General features: G+C 35.0%; 1 protein-coding gene across 3 annotated transcripts in view; it reads left to right on the top strand.

Annotated features, from left to right (window-relative positions):
* The window catches only part of Lyst (lysosomal trafficking regulator), a 161,233-nt gene that overhangs the window by 48,333 nt on the left and 96,058 nt on the right, over positions 1-16,842 (top strand). For all 3 annotated transcript variants that reach the window (XM_027947958.2, XM_071619842.1, XM_071619843.1), the window contains 7 exons: positions 1,098-1,254; positions 2,776-3,002; positions 3,661-3,727; positions 9,994-10,103; positions 11,585-12,011; positions 14,970-15,114; positions 15,721-15,894. In XM_027947958.2, coding sequence (XP_027803759.2) covers positions 1,098-1,254; positions 2,776-3,002; positions 3,661-3,727; positions 9,994-10,103; positions 11,585-12,011; positions 14,970-15,114; positions 15,721-15,894 — 1,307 coding nt within the window. The remainder of the gene's footprint in view (positions 1-1,097; positions 1,255-2,775; positions 3,003-3,660; positions 3,728-9,993; positions 10,104-11,584; positions 12,012-14,969; positions 15,115-15,720; positions 15,895-16,842) is intronic.

The raw sequence follows: 16,842 nt of genomic DNA, 5'->3' as shown, positions 1-16,842 counted from the left end.
GAGATTCAGCTATCTAATCTGGTCCTATATTGATGCAGTTAATATTTCCAGAACTCTACTCATTTTAATTTTAAATCATTCAATATGAAAATGACTAGTACTTTCATAGAAAATAGCAATCATAGTATTTTAGTGGTTGGTGTTAACATTTTTTTTTCTAAAGTAACTTTTAATTTTTTCCCTTTAACTTTTTGATATACAGTTGACTCATTTCTTCTTTCATCTTTCTTTTATGTTTGTTTCATTATCACTAACCTTTATATAACTTCTCTTTGGCCTGCTGCTAGTCAATAGATAGATGTGATGTTTAATAATCTTTTACTGAAATATATTACTGCTTTCCGTAACTCTGTATCTATATATCTATATCTTTATTTTTATTTGTTTAATTTTATTGAGCCTAGGGCCTCACGCATGCAAGGCAAGCATTCTACCACTGAGCTACAACCCCAGCCCATGCCTGCTATAACTCTAAAATGTCAACATACTTTGTGCTACTTTTTATTATTGTTGCAATAAAATACTCTGAACTTTTTAAAGTGAACATGTTTCTTAAGTGAAGATATTGATAGCATTTTCATAAGAAAATGTCTTATCACAGATGTTACAACAGGAAATTAATACTGGGACTCTTGATTTTTGAGATGCTTATATGTAGACATTTACATTCAGAAATCATCTTCACTCCCTTTGAAAAATTGTCATATCTTCTATGGTTAACTAATTTATGAAGTATTATTTGTAAAAATTCTTTGAAAAAATTTCCAATAGCAAATAAGTAATATATAAACATTAAATAGTGCAAAGTATAATTCCACCTCCTAATGATCTTTAGTCATTCTTTATTGTATAACTAGAATGAAATTTCCAAGTAGGTTTATTTTTCAGGGAAATCAAGATGACCCATCTGTTAGAAACCACTTTAAATGAAGTGTTAACTTGTCTGAAAGGTACTAGAAAGTTTGGCTTAGTGAATTTCATAATTCATAATGGTTACTAGTTAGTAAGATTTTTTTTCTCAAAAAGTAATAAATATCCTGTTGCTAGAAATGAGGGAATATTACAACTGTTGCCTTTGAATTATACTGATCTTCTAGAGTCATCAGTCTGAGGAAGAGTTGTCTTCCCAACCTGGAGATTTTTCAGAAGAAGCTGAAGGTCCTCAGTGTTGTAGTTTTAAACTTCTGGTTGAAGAAGAAGGTTATGAGGCGGATAGTGAAAGCAATCCTGAGGATGGCGAAACCCGGAATGACGGTACAAATGTTGTGGATGTGCTTGTGATTGGATCTGAAAGTGGTTCAGAGTGATGCTTACTTTAGAACTCTGTATTGCCTTACAATTTAAAATGTATCACGTTAACAAATCTGGCATTCATATATGCAATTTAAAACATGAAATGGATCTTGTTATCACAAACATTGACTGAGAGCCTAAGAACATATGTGTATTTTCCCGGTTTCATATTCATTCCACTGGGAAATATAGACAATAATTATCAGAAATAAACAACATAAGCAGTATAAAACCAGGTGATGTGATAGTGGTTGAGTGATTAGGGACACCCTTTCTGAAGAGGTGATATTTACAATTGAGTTCTAAATAAAGAAAACCAGCCAAATACTGGCAGTTTATTATAAAGAATAAATAACAAAAGGAATGCAGACATCATTCTGTGACATCCAAGAATTCAGTATAGATTTCTTCTTAGTTTTCTGCAGTCCACTTTTGCCCTTGGGATGGAACTACATTGCATATGATCCTTTGTCTCTGGGCTTAAAACTTGAGTGGAATGGGAAAGATGGGTTGATTTGAGCCAAAAGATTTCTAGGAAAGCTCTGTCTTTTCCTATACTGGCCTTATGAATGTCTCAGTACTGTTAGTCTTCACTAAATTTAAAGTTGTTTATCTTCCTCAGAGTTAATTTTCTTTTTCACAGAAAATGAATGGGAATAATCATTAATATTTTGGTTAAAGGATATAAGGAACCCATGGTTGATGCTTTTTGAAAAGATATCAATTTAATGATGGTTTTATCATAATATAGGTATGATTTTGTAATAGTATAGGTATGATTTTGTAATAGTAGATGTCTTCCCTTTTGTGTTTGCTAACTAGATCTCAACTTCAAGAATTCTGGTCCAGGTAGAAATTTATAAATTTCTTCATTATATGAACATTTTTTGAAGATCACAGCAGTCTCTTTTTAAGATCTGTCTCCCAAAATGTCATATTCAGTAAGAAAGACTCTTTTTCACACATATGGAGAAGACAAAGTTTAAAATTCATCCACCCACACCAGGCACAGTGCATACCTGTAATTCTAGCTAGTTGGGAGGCTGAGGCAGAAGAATTGCAAGTTTGAGCCTAGAAATCAAGAGCCGAATCTACTATTTTCGTAGTAATATGGGCAAGTGAATTAAACTACCCTGTGATCTAGGTATTTTGGGGGCAAAAAGTTTGGAATAGTAATTTTTCTCCAGTTGTGTTGGAGGAGTATATTTAATCTTTATCACATATGTATAAAAATTGCTGTTGGTAATATTTGTAGTTTTATTGGATATCAAAATTACTTTTAAGATTACTCATTAAACTTCAAACTATCCACAAGACTTGATTCAATACTTGAATCAAAAGTAATATTAGAGGAAAAGATTTTATGAGCATCTTCTTATAAATAGCACTTTTGCCACTAGGTCTTCTAAATGGAAATAAGGTTTAAAGTATTTATTCAGTGTTTTAGAGTATAAACATAGTCTTTCCTGTTTCCCTTTGCAGGGGTAGATTTAAAACCTGAAGCAGAAGGTTTCAGTGCATCAGTCAGTCCAAATGACTTGATTGAAAAGCTCACTAAAGGGGAAATAATATATCCTGAGATTTGCATGCTGGAATTAAATTTGCTTTCTGCTAGCAAAGCTAAACTTGATGTGCTTGCTCATGTATTTGAGAGTTTTTTGAAAATTATCCAGCAGAAAGAAAAGAACATTTTTCTACTCATGCAACAGGTAAATATGTTTTAAGTTTGATTGCTACCTATCACTGATATCCCAATCCCCCATATCTTTACTTATAACCCAACTCATCTGAAAATTAGTTGAGATGATCACTTATCTTTTATAATACCTGTGGTTTTTAAATTTTTTTTGTAGTTGTAGATTGACAGCATGCCTTTATTTTGTTTGTTTGTTTTTATGTGGTGCTAAGGATGGAACCCAGTGCCTCACATGTGCTAGGCAAGCGCTCTACCGCTGAGCTACAGCCCCAACCCCTAATACTTGTGTTTTGACCTTGAATGTCTTGTCTAACATTCTAAAATCTTCTGATTCTATATTTCTCTAAAGTAGCATACAAAGTTAATATTGTCATTGGCTGACCAGTAATGAATCCCTTTTATCTTTCTGAAAATTGATAACTTTTTTAAAAATTGCATTTAATTGTAAAGTATGTTCATTGCTTTAAAATATTTTTAAAAATCAAGATAGTATGGAAAATAAATGCATAATTAATCCTACCTAGAGCATTTTTCCAGTCATTTAAATGCGTGCACACGCCCACACACACACTCACAAGATTCCTATTAAATAATTTATTACTTTGTTGAAGTTTTTCTGTTTCCATTTGGTAAAACATTTAATTTCTTATGTTTCATTTTATAATCTTCAGGGAACTGTGAAAAATCTTTTAGGAGGGTTCTTGAGTATTTTAACACAAGCTGATTCTGATTTTCAAGGTGAGTTAAAACTGTTTTTAAAAAATAGCTTTGAAATTGTTTTGTTCTTGTGTGAAGAGTTGATCATCACAGCATCCATTGGCATTATGCCCTGATTTCAAAAGTACCTTTATATACATCATCCCATTTGTCCCTCTGTCTTCCTCAATTAAATAGACATACTTAATGTATAGGGATGAAAATCTAGATTTGGAAGGATTAAGTAAATTGTTGGGTAGTGTTGCGGGGATGGTAATCTGGCACAAATGTTCTGCTACTCCCTTATCTCATATTGTCTATTCTCTAATTAGTGCTATCTCAGACATTTGAAAAACTAATAATGATATATAATATGATGCTTAGCCACAATAAACCTAAATTTTAGTTGGAGTATAAAAGCTAATATAAAACAATAATTTGGGTTTGCACAATGTTTCCTTCTGACTAAATTCAGATTATACAGTTTTGGCAGAAATACTTGGCAGTAATGTTGAGTCCTTCTGAGGGCATTATATCAAGGGGTTCATGGTGTCTATAGCTTATTACTAGTGACATTAACTTTAATCACTGTAGATGCTGTCTGCCAGGTTTCTCCATTGTATAGTTACTATTTTTCCCTTACAATTAATAAATATCTTTTGGGGTTGTAGCTTAAAATATGTAAATATCCTATTTTTCCTCATACCTTAACCCACAAATTTTAGCATCTATTGATAATCATTCATAGAAACAGCTAAGACTGGGTGTTGGCCAAATAGTGATTTTCTATTCCTGTCATTCTTTCTACATTTATTAGTTGGGATTATACTGTAAAGAAGAGTTTTATTTTTCTCCTCCATTTACTTATGTCGTGTATGGGTGTATTATTATACTCTGTATTGCACTCCTCTCTGTCAGAGTCCCCTGCTACCATCTAACATTAGTATGGTGTCTGTTACAATTAATGAAGCTATGTTGATATGTTATTAACTATGTTAGTTTATTCAGATTTCCTAAGTTTTTGCCTAATATCGTTTTCCTGTTCAGAGATCTTACCCAGGATATGCCATATTACAATTAATTGTCAAATCTCCTTGCTTTGTTGTTTTGGTGTCAAATCTAGGAAGATCCAATCCGAGGTCATAAAGATTTAATACTTATTAAAATAATTTTCTTCTTTCTGTATTCTCTGCTTTTTGTTTTCTTGCATTCTAATTGTAATCTTGAGTCTTTTGGATGTACCCTACATGTGTCTTGTCTTTTCTCTCATAGTATCCACTTCTCTCTTTTTTTGCTATATTTTGGAAGATATTTTTCAATTCTGTTTCAATCTTTTATTCAGTTTTTAATTTGGGCAACTATCTATTTTATATTTTTAAATTTTTTTTAGTTGTAGATGGACAGGATACCTTTATTTATTTATCTTTATGTGGTACTGAGAATCAAACTTAGGGCCTCAAACATGCTAGGCAGCGCTGTTATCACTGAGCCACAACACCAGTCCTCTATTTAATATTTAAGCGCTCTTTTTGTTTGATCATTTTCTGGCTATTTCTTTTTCATATGAGGATAGAATATCTTATATATATGTATATCTGGATATTAACATTTTAAGATGATTTCTTAAAACCCCTAAATTACTATTTTTCCTTCTAGAATCAGTTTATTGATTATTCACTTTTTACATCTTGGGATTATTCTTTTAGATTTCTGATTCCGAAATATTTTGTGAACCTGTTTTGCCTATTTATATTTAAAAAATTGTTGGGGATTTCCTCTAGTGTTGTAAAATTATTTGTCTTCCTTTTTGGCCTCTTCTCTGCATGGATGTCTGTTGAAGAGTTCTGGGTGGATGTCCTAAGGAGGAGATGCCCTAAGGAGGAGAGCTTTACTTTGGGGAGCCATTAGGGCCACAGTTACCCCACGGGGCACTTTGCGTACATCATGAAAATGGGTCCACTGCACACAGAGCTTGGCCTGTGAGGAGCATCTTTCTTCATCCAGGCAGGACAGCTTCACCAGAGTGCGCAGCCTGGTGAGCTGGTTAGGCAATTTGACCAGTATGCTCAGTAGCCATGATGTTGACATTCCACTGCACTTCTGAGCTTTCACTTGGTGATCCATTTCATTTCTTTAGAAAAGAATCCTTAGGTTTTTAGCCTAAAACTGAGAACCGAGCTATCTGCTCTCTGTAATCAGAAATAGGAAGAAAGGTGAAGGTCACCAAGAGACATTTCATTCATTTCTGTGTTTTCAGCAGCATTCTCTCTTTTTTTTTAATAATTTTTATTGTTGGTTGTTCAAAACATTACATAGTTCTTGATATATCATATTTCACATTTTGATTCAAGTGGGTTATGAAATCCCATTTTTACCCCGTATACAGATTGCAGAATCACATCGGTTACACATCCACTGATTTACATATTGCCATACTAGTGTCTGTTGTGTTCTGCTGCCTTTCCTATCCTCTACTATCCCCCCTCCCCTCCCCTCCCCTCCCCTCCCTTCTTCTCTGTCTACCCCATCTACTGTAATTCATTTCTCCCCACCCTTTTTCCCCTTTCCCCTCACTTCCTCTTGTATGTAATTTTGTATAACCCTGAGGGTCTCCTTCCATTTCCATGCAATTTCCCTTCTCTCTCCCTTTCCCTCCCACCTCTCATCCCTGTTTAATGTTAATCTTCTTCTCATGCTCTTCTTCCCTACTCTGTTCTTAGTTACTCTCCTTATATCAAAGAAGACATTTGGCATTTGTTTTTTAGGGATTGGCTAGCTTCACTTAGCATAATCTTCTCTAATGCCATCCATTTCCCTGCAAATTCTATGATTTTGTCATTTTTTAATGCAGAGTAATACTCCATTGTGTATAAATGCCACATTTTTTTAATCCATTCGTCTGTTGAAGGGCATCTAGGTTGGTTCCACAGTCTTGCTATTGTGAATTGTGCTGCTATGAACATCGATGTAGCAGTGTCCCTGTAGCATGCTCTTTTTAGGTCTTTAGGGAATAGACCAAGAAGGGCAATAGCTGGGTCAAATGGTGGTTCCATTCCCAGCTTTCCAAGAAATCTCCATACTGCTTTCCAAATTGGCCGCACCAATTTGCAGTCCCACCAGCAATGTACAAGAGTACCCTTTTCCCCACATCCTTGCCAGCACTTGTTGTTGTTTGACTTCATAATGGCTGCCAATCTTACTGGAGTGAGATGGTATCTTAGGGTGGTTTTGATTTGCATTTCTCTGACTGCTAGAGATGGTGAGCATTTTTTCATGTACTTGTTGATTGATTGTATGTCCTCCTCTGAGAAGTGTCTGTTCAGGTCCTTGGCCCATTTGTTGATTGGGTTATTTGTTTTCTTACTGTTTAAGTTTTGGAGTTCTTTGTATACTCTGGATATTAGGGCTCTATCAGAAGTGTGAGGAGTAAAGATTTGTTCCCAGGATTTAGGCTCCCTATTTACCTCTCTTATTGTTTCTTTTGCTGAGAAAAAACTTTTTAGTTTGAGTAAGTCCCATTTGTTGATTCTAGTTATTAACTCTTGTGTTATGGGTGTCCTATTGAGGAATTTGGAGCCCGACCCCACAGTATGTAGATCGTAGCCAACTTTTTCTTCTATCAGACGCCGTGTCTCTGATTTGATATCAAGCTCCTTGATCCATTTTGAGTTAACTTTTGTGCATGGCGAGAGAAAGGGATTCAGTTTCATTTTGTTGCATATGGATTTCCAATTTTCCCAGCACCATTTGTTGAAGATGCTATCCTTCCTCCATTGCATGCTTTTAGCCCCTTTATCAAATATAAGATAGTTGTAATATTGTGGATTGGTTTCTGTGTCCTCTATTCTGTACCATTGGTCCACCCGCCTGTTTTGGTACCAGTACTATGCTGTTTTTGTTACTATTGCTGTGTAGTATAGTTTGAAGTCTGGTATCGCTATACCACCTGATTCACACTTCCTGCTTAGAGTTGTTTTTGCTATTCTGGGTCTTTTATTTTTCCATATGAATTTCATGATTGCTTTCTCTATTTCTACAAGAAATGCCGTTGGGATTTTGATTGGCATTGCATTAAACCTATAGAGAACTTTTGGTAATATCGCCATTTTGATGATGTTAGTTCTGCCTATCCATGAACAGGGTATATTTTTCCATCTTCTAAGATCTTCTTCTATTTCTCTCTTTAGGGTTCTGTAGTTTTCATTGTATAAGTCTTTCACCTCTTTTGTTAGGTTGATTCCCAAGTATTTTATTTTTTTTGAGGATATTGTGAATGGAGTGGTTGTCCTCATTTCCATTTCAGAGGATTTGTCGCTGATATACAGGAATGCCTTTGATTTATGCGTGTTGATTTTATATCCTGCCACTTTGCTGAATTCATTTATTAGCTCTAATAGTTTCTTTGTAGACCCTTTTGGGTCTGCTAGGTATAGAATCATGTCACCTGCAAATAGTGATAATTTAAGTTCTTCTTTTCCTATTTTTATGCCTTTAATTTCTTTCGTCTGTCTAATTGCTCTGGCCAGTGTTTCGAGAACTATGTTGAACAGAAGTGGTGAGAGAGGGCATCCCTGTCTTGTTCCAGATTTTAGAGGGAATGCCTTCAATTTTTCTCCGTTCAGAATGATGCTAGCCTGAGGCTTAGCATAGATAGCTTTTACAATATTGAGGTATGTTCCTGTTATCCCTAGTTTTTCTAGAGTTTTGAACATAAAGGGATGCTGTACTTTGTCGAATGCTTTTTCTGCATCTATCAAGATGATCATATGGTTAAAAATCCTCAATAAAATTCTGGCGAATCGGATACAAAAACATATAAAAAAAATTGTGCACCATGATCAAGTAGGACTCATCCCTGGAATGCAAAGCTGGTTCAATATACGGAAATCAATAAATGTTATTCACCACATCAGTAGACTTAAAGATAAGAACCATATGATCATTTCAGCAGCATTCTCATTCCCTCTCCTGACTTTAGACCAACAGATGAACCCTGGGCTGCTCTAAGTCCCTTTGTAATTCAAAAGAAGTAGGATACAGCTTTCTCTTTTATCCCTTTACTTCTTCTGGGCATGGTGGTGCAAGTTTGTAATCCCAGTGACTTGAGAGGTAGAGGCCAGGAGGATCACAAGTTCAAGGCCAGCCTCAGCAATGTAGTGAGGCCCTAAGCAACTTAATGAGACCCTGTCTCAAAATAAAAAATAAAAAGGGCTGGTGATGTGGCTCAGTGGTTAAGCACCCCTGGGTTCAATACCAAGTACCAAAAAAAAAAAAAAAAAAAAAGTTTTTGGCTTTTTTTCACCTGACATGTCCCCAATGCACACAACCATCCTCGCTGCTTTTAGTTTTCTTTTTGTTGTTATAGATTTCTTCCTTTTGGTAACTTTATACTTTAGTGCTTTGAGTTTTCAGTGGTTTTACAGAAGTAATCCTCATTTGAAGTGGAAAAAAAAAATCTAACATTTTATTCTGCTCATAATTACTTTCCTACTCTAAAATCCTTATAGGGTTCATGTTACTTGGAGCGTAAAGTCTACTCTAATTTGTGGTGTCATTGCAAATTGTCTTCCCAGGTGTGCCCTCTGTGACACTGTTGCATCAGCTCACTGCCTTTATAGACTGGGTGGCTTAAACCTAGCTTCAGTTCTCTGATCTTCAGGTCTTTCAAAACTACCATTCTTTTAAGATACACCTCAGGTTTTATATCAGTCTTATTTTTGTCATTTCTGAGGTGGTAATAATAATTGATTCATATGTTTTTGGTTTTGGTAAGGATCAGCTGAGATAATGCATGTAAAAATAACCATTGAACACTAAAATGTGCTCTATAAAGACTAAGAAGATATTTTACTCTAAAGAATTCTATGAATTTAGTGCCACTGTTTGTATTTTATGCTAAACTCCTTAGTAAAATAAACTATTTAAACTAGTTTGTGATATTTAAGTATTTGTATAATTTTTACTATTTTTACTTAATTCTGTCATTTAATTTTCCATGTAAATAATATACTATAATATTAATTATAGTAATAGCTATAACTTAAAAATTTCAAAATGAGAAGGTAACAGACCATTTTATGGTAAGGGGAATGTCAACATATCTAACAGATACTCTATTGATTTAAAGAATGCCTTCAGTTTACTTATAGCTAGCCAATCTTTTAAGAAAAGTGTTTTGTTGGTTGAGTTGCATTTAGTTACCTTGCTATTTGTTCAGCAAATTTTGTGATTACTAAATTGTTCATAATCCATGCAAGATGCTTATTTGTTTTCTTTAATTAAATGTGTACTGGCTGTTTTATGTTTAGCATGCCAGAGAGTACTGGTGGATCTCCTGGTGTCTTTGATGAGCACAAGAACATGTTCAGAAGAACTAACCCTTCTTTTGAGGATATTTCTGGAGAAATCTCCTTGTACAGTAAATATGCTATGATTTTTACATTTTTCACTAATATTAATAGAATGTATTTAGTTGGAAATCACTAAGCTCTTTCTTTTGATGTGGCAATTGTTATATAGTCAATTTCATGGTGTCATGTATGAAGTACCCAATTATTTTATTGTTTGCATATATTTTAACCAAGTCAATATTCACTTTGATTTTGACTAACCAAATTATAGTCCCTTTAACATACTTTGTCCCTAACCTTTGTGCTTGAAAAATGCTAATTTTAATTACTAAAACAATTTAATTGTAATTACAACTATCTTTGAGATCATTCTTTTCTAAAAACAAGATTATCCACTTCTCAGTTATCTTCCTTATTTTCTTTTCCAGTAGGATAGCCCAGTGGCTTTTAGTTGCTGGGAAACCTGTGTGTGTGTGTGTGTGTGTGTGTGTGTGTGTGTGTGTGGGTGTGGGTGTGTGATGCTGGGGATGAAACCCAGAGCCTCTCGCATGCTAGGCAAGCACTGTACCACTGACCACATCCTGAGCCAAGGTGAACCCATTTTTATGATGAAATCTCGACTAGAAATGTTTGTAAATAAAACAGAAAACATTGAGGCTGCTTTGTGTAAAGCAAGATTGGGATCCTATCCCTTGCCAAACTCACCCCCACTTCACCTTCTGCACCAGTCCTGTGGCCTCCAAGGAACTATGGAGAGCTGGCTGTGTATTTATGGAAGGCTTGTAGTACTTGCAAGCTCACTCCCTGATACCAATCAGCATCAGATGTCCTTTTATGTGTGACTTGGGCATGCCACTAGGCCAATCTCATCTACTTTTTTACCTCTTTCTCTTCTTAATTATTCTTCTTCCCTTTAATTAAGTGTTCATTTCCTCTCTCTTAATATTTCAGATCAACCAAAAAACATGTAATTATGAATCAATCTTAAAACCTTATTTCAGTTTGCCAAACACACATGAAAGAAAATTTATTTGACTAGGAAAAAAGCATGTGAAATAAATTAGAAAGTAATTGAGCATTCAGTTTTATGAAGTCAGTCACGTTGTAGTATCATTCAGAAATCTGGAGAATTTTTAAGGTCTTTGATTACATCACTCATTTTAAAGTAATTGAGAAGAACCACAGTGTACAGGAAAATGAATGCTTTTTTTTTTTTTTTTTTAAGAAATTACTGATATAATCATCATATTTAGCCTTTTAGCCTATAATGCTTAAAACCAACTCATAAATATTAGGTTGTACCATAAAAATATCTAAATTTAAACTAAATTAACCACAAGAGATTACAACTTTTAAGAATAAAGTATGTTTGATATTTCATTTTAACTATACAAAAATAAAAATTTTAAAGATATGCTAGATAAGAAGGTATTGAAATAGAAATACTGATGTATGTGGTTTTGTTTATATTTTCACTAATAACCTGAATTTCAAAATAATTATGTACTTGGTTACATGATTATAAAGTTTCATTCGTTTTTTTCTCTAGGAAATTCTTCTTCTGGGTCTTCTGAAAATTGTGGAAAGTGATGTTACTATGAGCCCGTCACAGTATCTGACCTTTCCATTGCTGCATACCCCAAGCTTAAGCAATGGGGTCTCACCACCAAAGTGTCCCGGGATCCTAAACAGCAAGGCCATAGGCTTACTGCGAAGAGCACGAGTTTCACGGTCCAAGAAAGAGGTTGACAGAGGAAATTTCCCCCATCGGCTGCTTTCCTCTTGGCACATAGCCCCAATCCACTTGCCATTGCTGGGGCAGAACTGCTGGCCACACCTGTCAGAAGGTTTCAGTATCTCATTGTGGTTTAATGTGGAGTGTATCCATGAATCTGAGAGTGCCACAGAGGAAGGAAAGAAGATAAAGAAAAGAAACAAATCCTTGATTGTACAAGACAGCAGTTTTGATGGAGCAGGTATGATGACATGATTATCATTTGTACACCAAGGTTTTTCAGAGGCCAATTTTAGTCAAGAGTTAAGATATACAGTAGTGTTCTAACTTGTTCTTAATGTTCTTCACCTTAGAGGGCCTGATTTACCAAAGTCTGAGTTCCAGATAGCCTTGAAATTTGGTTCCTTCTGTACTTTTTGTCCTGGGGATAGGGGGACAGGTGGGATGCTGATGGGGTCATCAGCCCCATTCCCTGCCTCTTTTTGGGTCCTGTTTCTGGATAGGGTAGCTCCTGATGTTAGGATAGGAAAAGCTGCAGCCCTAGAGCCACTTTTGTCTGGCATCTGGTTCCAGCCCCTATCAGGCAGCCCTAGTCCACTTTCTTTCCCTTTGTTTCAAGTTTTCCTTCTGGTGTCATGCCTGACCTCAGTGGCCTTCTCTTAGTTCCTGTCACAGGAGTTTACATGAATCATTCATTCCCCAAAGTAAGAATATGATTCATTTCAGCCCTTTCTATAACTGAGGAATTGTTATGGTGCCTTGTAACTGTATCTTCTTTCTCGTATAATCAGGGCAAAAATTGTGGCTCAGCGGCAGAGTGCTTGCCTAGCATGTGTGAGGTTTGATTCTCAGCCTCGTCACCACATATAAATAAACAAAATAAAGGTCCATTGACAACTAAAAAATATTTTTTTTAAAAAAGCAGTGTTTGGTGGAGGGAAATAAAGTAAGTAGGATAATTCTTAAGGCCCATGGAATTAATATAATAATAAATATAATAATTGAATGACACAGAAGTTGAGGATTTTATATGTACATGTATATGTATTTTATATGTATAGACATCACTAACTATTCATCCTAGAAGTCTTACCCACCCCTTGAAGACTCTATTTTAGAACATAAGCCCCCACCCAGTGTCTGGTCTCCACTGATCTGTACATGGAAAGGAAAATTCCTAATGACACAGTCAAGATTGAAGCAGTGGCAAGTACCATCTAATTTCCACCATTGGAATCCACTTTTCATAAATGTTTTCCATGTTACTAACAGCATAGCAGTTGTATGCTTTTCTGGGTTAGCCTTAGAGGCTAAACTTTAAAATAAAAAACTCGTCAAATAATTTGTTTCAGGTAGTTGTAGTATCTTCTGTGGACGAAGTGTGCCTCCTGAGAGTGATAGCACTGAAAGGGTACTGCCTGTCACAGCATTGTTGCTGCTGCCACCACTGCTGCTACTGATGTTTAACATGCCTTGTGCCCTTTTGGTTTGTGTGCCGCTTTGCCCAGCTCTCCCTGTGTTCATTTTTAACCCTGACTGCAAGTCAGTAAGGAGAGCGCTCACACTCTCCATACCTGTAGCTGAGGCTAAGCAACATGATCAAGTCACATAGCTGGAAAGTGGTGGAATGGGACCAGGCCAATCTGTGTTTAATTCTCAAACTTAAACATCACTGCTCTGCTGAAAGCAGATTGCTTTCTAATGTTGTAGTGGGGCATTCCCAATGTGAGCAAGGTCTTAATAAAATGAATAATTGTACACAACTGAAAAAAGTAAAGATCCAAAAAATTTTTGAGTTTAAATTTAAAAGATATGGGGCTGGGGCTGGGGCTGGGGTTCAGCGGTGGAGCGCTCGCCTCACCCGTGTGAGACCCTGGGTTTGATCCTCAGCAACACATAAAAATAAATAAGTGAAATAAAGGTATTGTGTTCAACTATAACTAAAAAATAAATTTAAAAAAATTTAAAGATGTATTAGGAAACATTTTAGAAAGGTTATTGTGCATAAATACTAAAAAAATCTAAAAATAGCAGACATATATAAAAATTTTTGAAGAGAAATGAAAAACATATTGCAGTGATATCACCTATTCTGACATTGAACTGTATACATTTGAGGAGGTTATTTAACCTCTCAATTCTGTCACCCCCAATGTAGGGATAATAATATTCATCTCCTAAGATTTTTATGAGCATTAGGTCAAGAAATATTTGCTATATTCCTGCTCCCTAATTCCTAGGTACACACTGGTATTTGTTTTGTTCGTTTATTTGTTCAGGTTCAGATTTTAGATAGAAATGTTTTTTAAATGTTAAAACAGATATGAGTTCTCTATATCTATCATATTTTGGGCACTGATCCTCAAAATAACTATTGACTAACTCTTCCTCTTTAGGACTGTTGTCACTATGCTCAGAAGAGTATTCTTAAAAATTGGTGGTAATTATACCTGTTGACAATTAATATTTATGCAGTTTAACAATAATTAGTAATGTTCATATTCTGTAGAAGTCTAATAAGCCTTTGGATGTGCATTTTGGTAGATCTTAACGTAGCTTTACATGAAGTCACAGGCATCATAGTAATAAGTAGTTCATCATATATATTCACGTAGTGCAGGGTTCAAGTGGTGAGAGAGAGAAGTTGGAATCAATAACCAGATAGTGCTTAGCTGTAAGCACTTACCTCTTTGACTTAAAGAAACTATAATGTAGAGTTTCAGAATCTCTTAGCAGTTACATTCAAAGATCACTCACCAGGGAATCTAATATTATTTTCAAACAATATAATTTTTTTAAAGGAGTTTTAATATGATCAATTTTTATGACAGTTGTGGAGTGAATTTGGTAGTGTGAGTATGTGACAATGTTGTGTGCTCTCTGGACCAGGGTCAATGTTAAGTGCCCAGTCCAACGATAAAGGCAGCTTGGTAGAGATGGTAGTAAGTCACTGAGGTGGCAGCCCAGCAGTCATGCTCACGACTGCTCTCAGTCATCATAGACTTTAAAACGTAGTAACTTGTAAAGCGCTCGATAACTGTTGGTGTGTATTATGCTCTTTTGGAGTTAATATCTAAACTTTGGAAATATTGTTGTTTGGAACATGTGAAGTTCCGACATTTCAGGTAAATATTCTGCTACAAATGAACCACCATACATCATATTCTTTACTGACCATTCTAACATGTTTTTCTCATAGAGAGCGAAAAACCAGAAGGTGCAGAGTATACAAATCCCGGTGAAAGACTCATCGAAGAAGGCTGCATCCATTTAATTTCCCTGGGATCCAAAGCGTTGATGATCCAAGTGTGGGCTGATGCGCACAATGGCACTTTTATCTTTCGGTATCGATTATCCTTAACCCCTAATGAATAGATGTGCAGTTAAATAATTTAGATATTTAATATGAGAGCCAATAATGTGAAATAAGACCCAAAACCAAACAAACCAATTCGTTACTTCAGAATATGTATTTTATAATGTTAGAAAGGTTTCTAGGTATCTTGTATGCATTAGTTCTTCACTTTTTCAGTCAAGTGAATCTACTCTCAAAGTAGATTAGACCTCCAATATGTTCAGACATTTGGACATTTATTAAAATAAATGTGAACCAAATATTACATTGTCATTTCTAACAAAGACAATGACTATGTACATAGAAATAATATTTGTTTACAAACTGATTTCTGGAAATTATTGCCCTAAATTAACATCAGCCAATGACCCTAACCTATCTTAGCTCACGAATTGAGGTAATAATATAATAAAATAACTGATATTTTTGGTTGTAAGACAAAGACCTACTGACTTTTCAAGTTATTTTATTTAAAAATATAACTGATTTTTAACCTCACTTAAATATTTAGAATTGTAGTTCTTATGCATGTATTAAATAATGACAGAATTTTCATGTTTTTCAGCCAATATGTTTTCTTCCCTTTTTTCTGTAGTGTATGCATGGATTCAAATGATGATATGAAAGCTGTTTTACTAGCACAGGTTGAATCACAGGAAAATATTTTCCTCCCAAGCAAATGGCAGCATTTAGTACTCACCTACCTCCAGCAGCCTCAAGGGAAAAAGAATGTACATGGGAAAATCTCCACATGGGTCTCTGGACAGAGGTATGAAGCGTTTTTTAAGAATACATATTAATCTCAGTTATAATTTCAATTAGTCTATTATAACTCTAGAAAGAGTTCCGAAAACTGAAGGTAAAATTTACTATATATTAACATAAAAATTGTATTAGAGTTGTTTTTTTCTATTTATCCCTTTCATACAAAATAAATCTGCCATAGAATTAACTATTAAGGCTTAACACAGTGGGTCTGCTGTATGCATGGGTTCTGCACCTACAGATTCAACCAACCTCAGACTAAAAATATTCAAGAAAAAGTTGTGTTTATAGTGAATATATACAGGGTCTTTTTCTTATTATTCTCTACACAATTCAGTATAACAGTTATTTACAAAGCATCTATGTTGTATTAGCTTTGATAAATAATCTAGAAACGACTTAAAGTATACAGGAGGATATGGGTTATATGCAAATATGCCATTTTGTATGAGAGACTTGAGAATCCTCAGATTTTGATCTGCAGAGGTCCTGGGATGGGGGGCAGCCCCCTATGGATACTGATGGATGATTGTATTTGTGTTTGGGTAGAATGCAGAAAACCTGGACATTTAGATATTTATGTACAATAAATATTAGATCAAAGAATAAACTATAATTTTAATCCTCAAACCCATGTTGTAAAAAAATTCACAAGGAATTATTTAAACAAATTGGCTAATAAAGCTTATACCTAAGTTAAATTAGGCTCCTAAAAGAAATTACAATGAATAGAGAAAAATGTAAATGAAATTATAATGACTGTAAGAAAAACGGCTGGAAGAGACTAAATTAAATAATGAAGGGACATGGTAAAGATATTTGAGAGGGTATACTGACTACCAAGCTGCCAAGTCTAGAGCTGAGCCCACAGACCATTCTACAGTGTGTCCTTTAGCTAGGTGCTTACACACATCTTCTAATGCCCAGAGCAGGCTAGACCACAGAAATAGCA

This window comes from Marmota flaviventris, chromosome 12, assembly GCF_047511675.1.
Source record: "Marmota flaviventris isolate mMarFla1 chromosome 12, mMarFla1.hap1, whole genome shotgun sequence".
NCBI classification, from domain to species: domain Eukaryota; kingdom Metazoa; phylum Chordata; class Mammalia; order Rodentia; family Sciuridae; genus Marmota; species Marmota flaviventris.
This window is presented reverse-complemented; position numbering and strand designations above follow the sequence as displayed.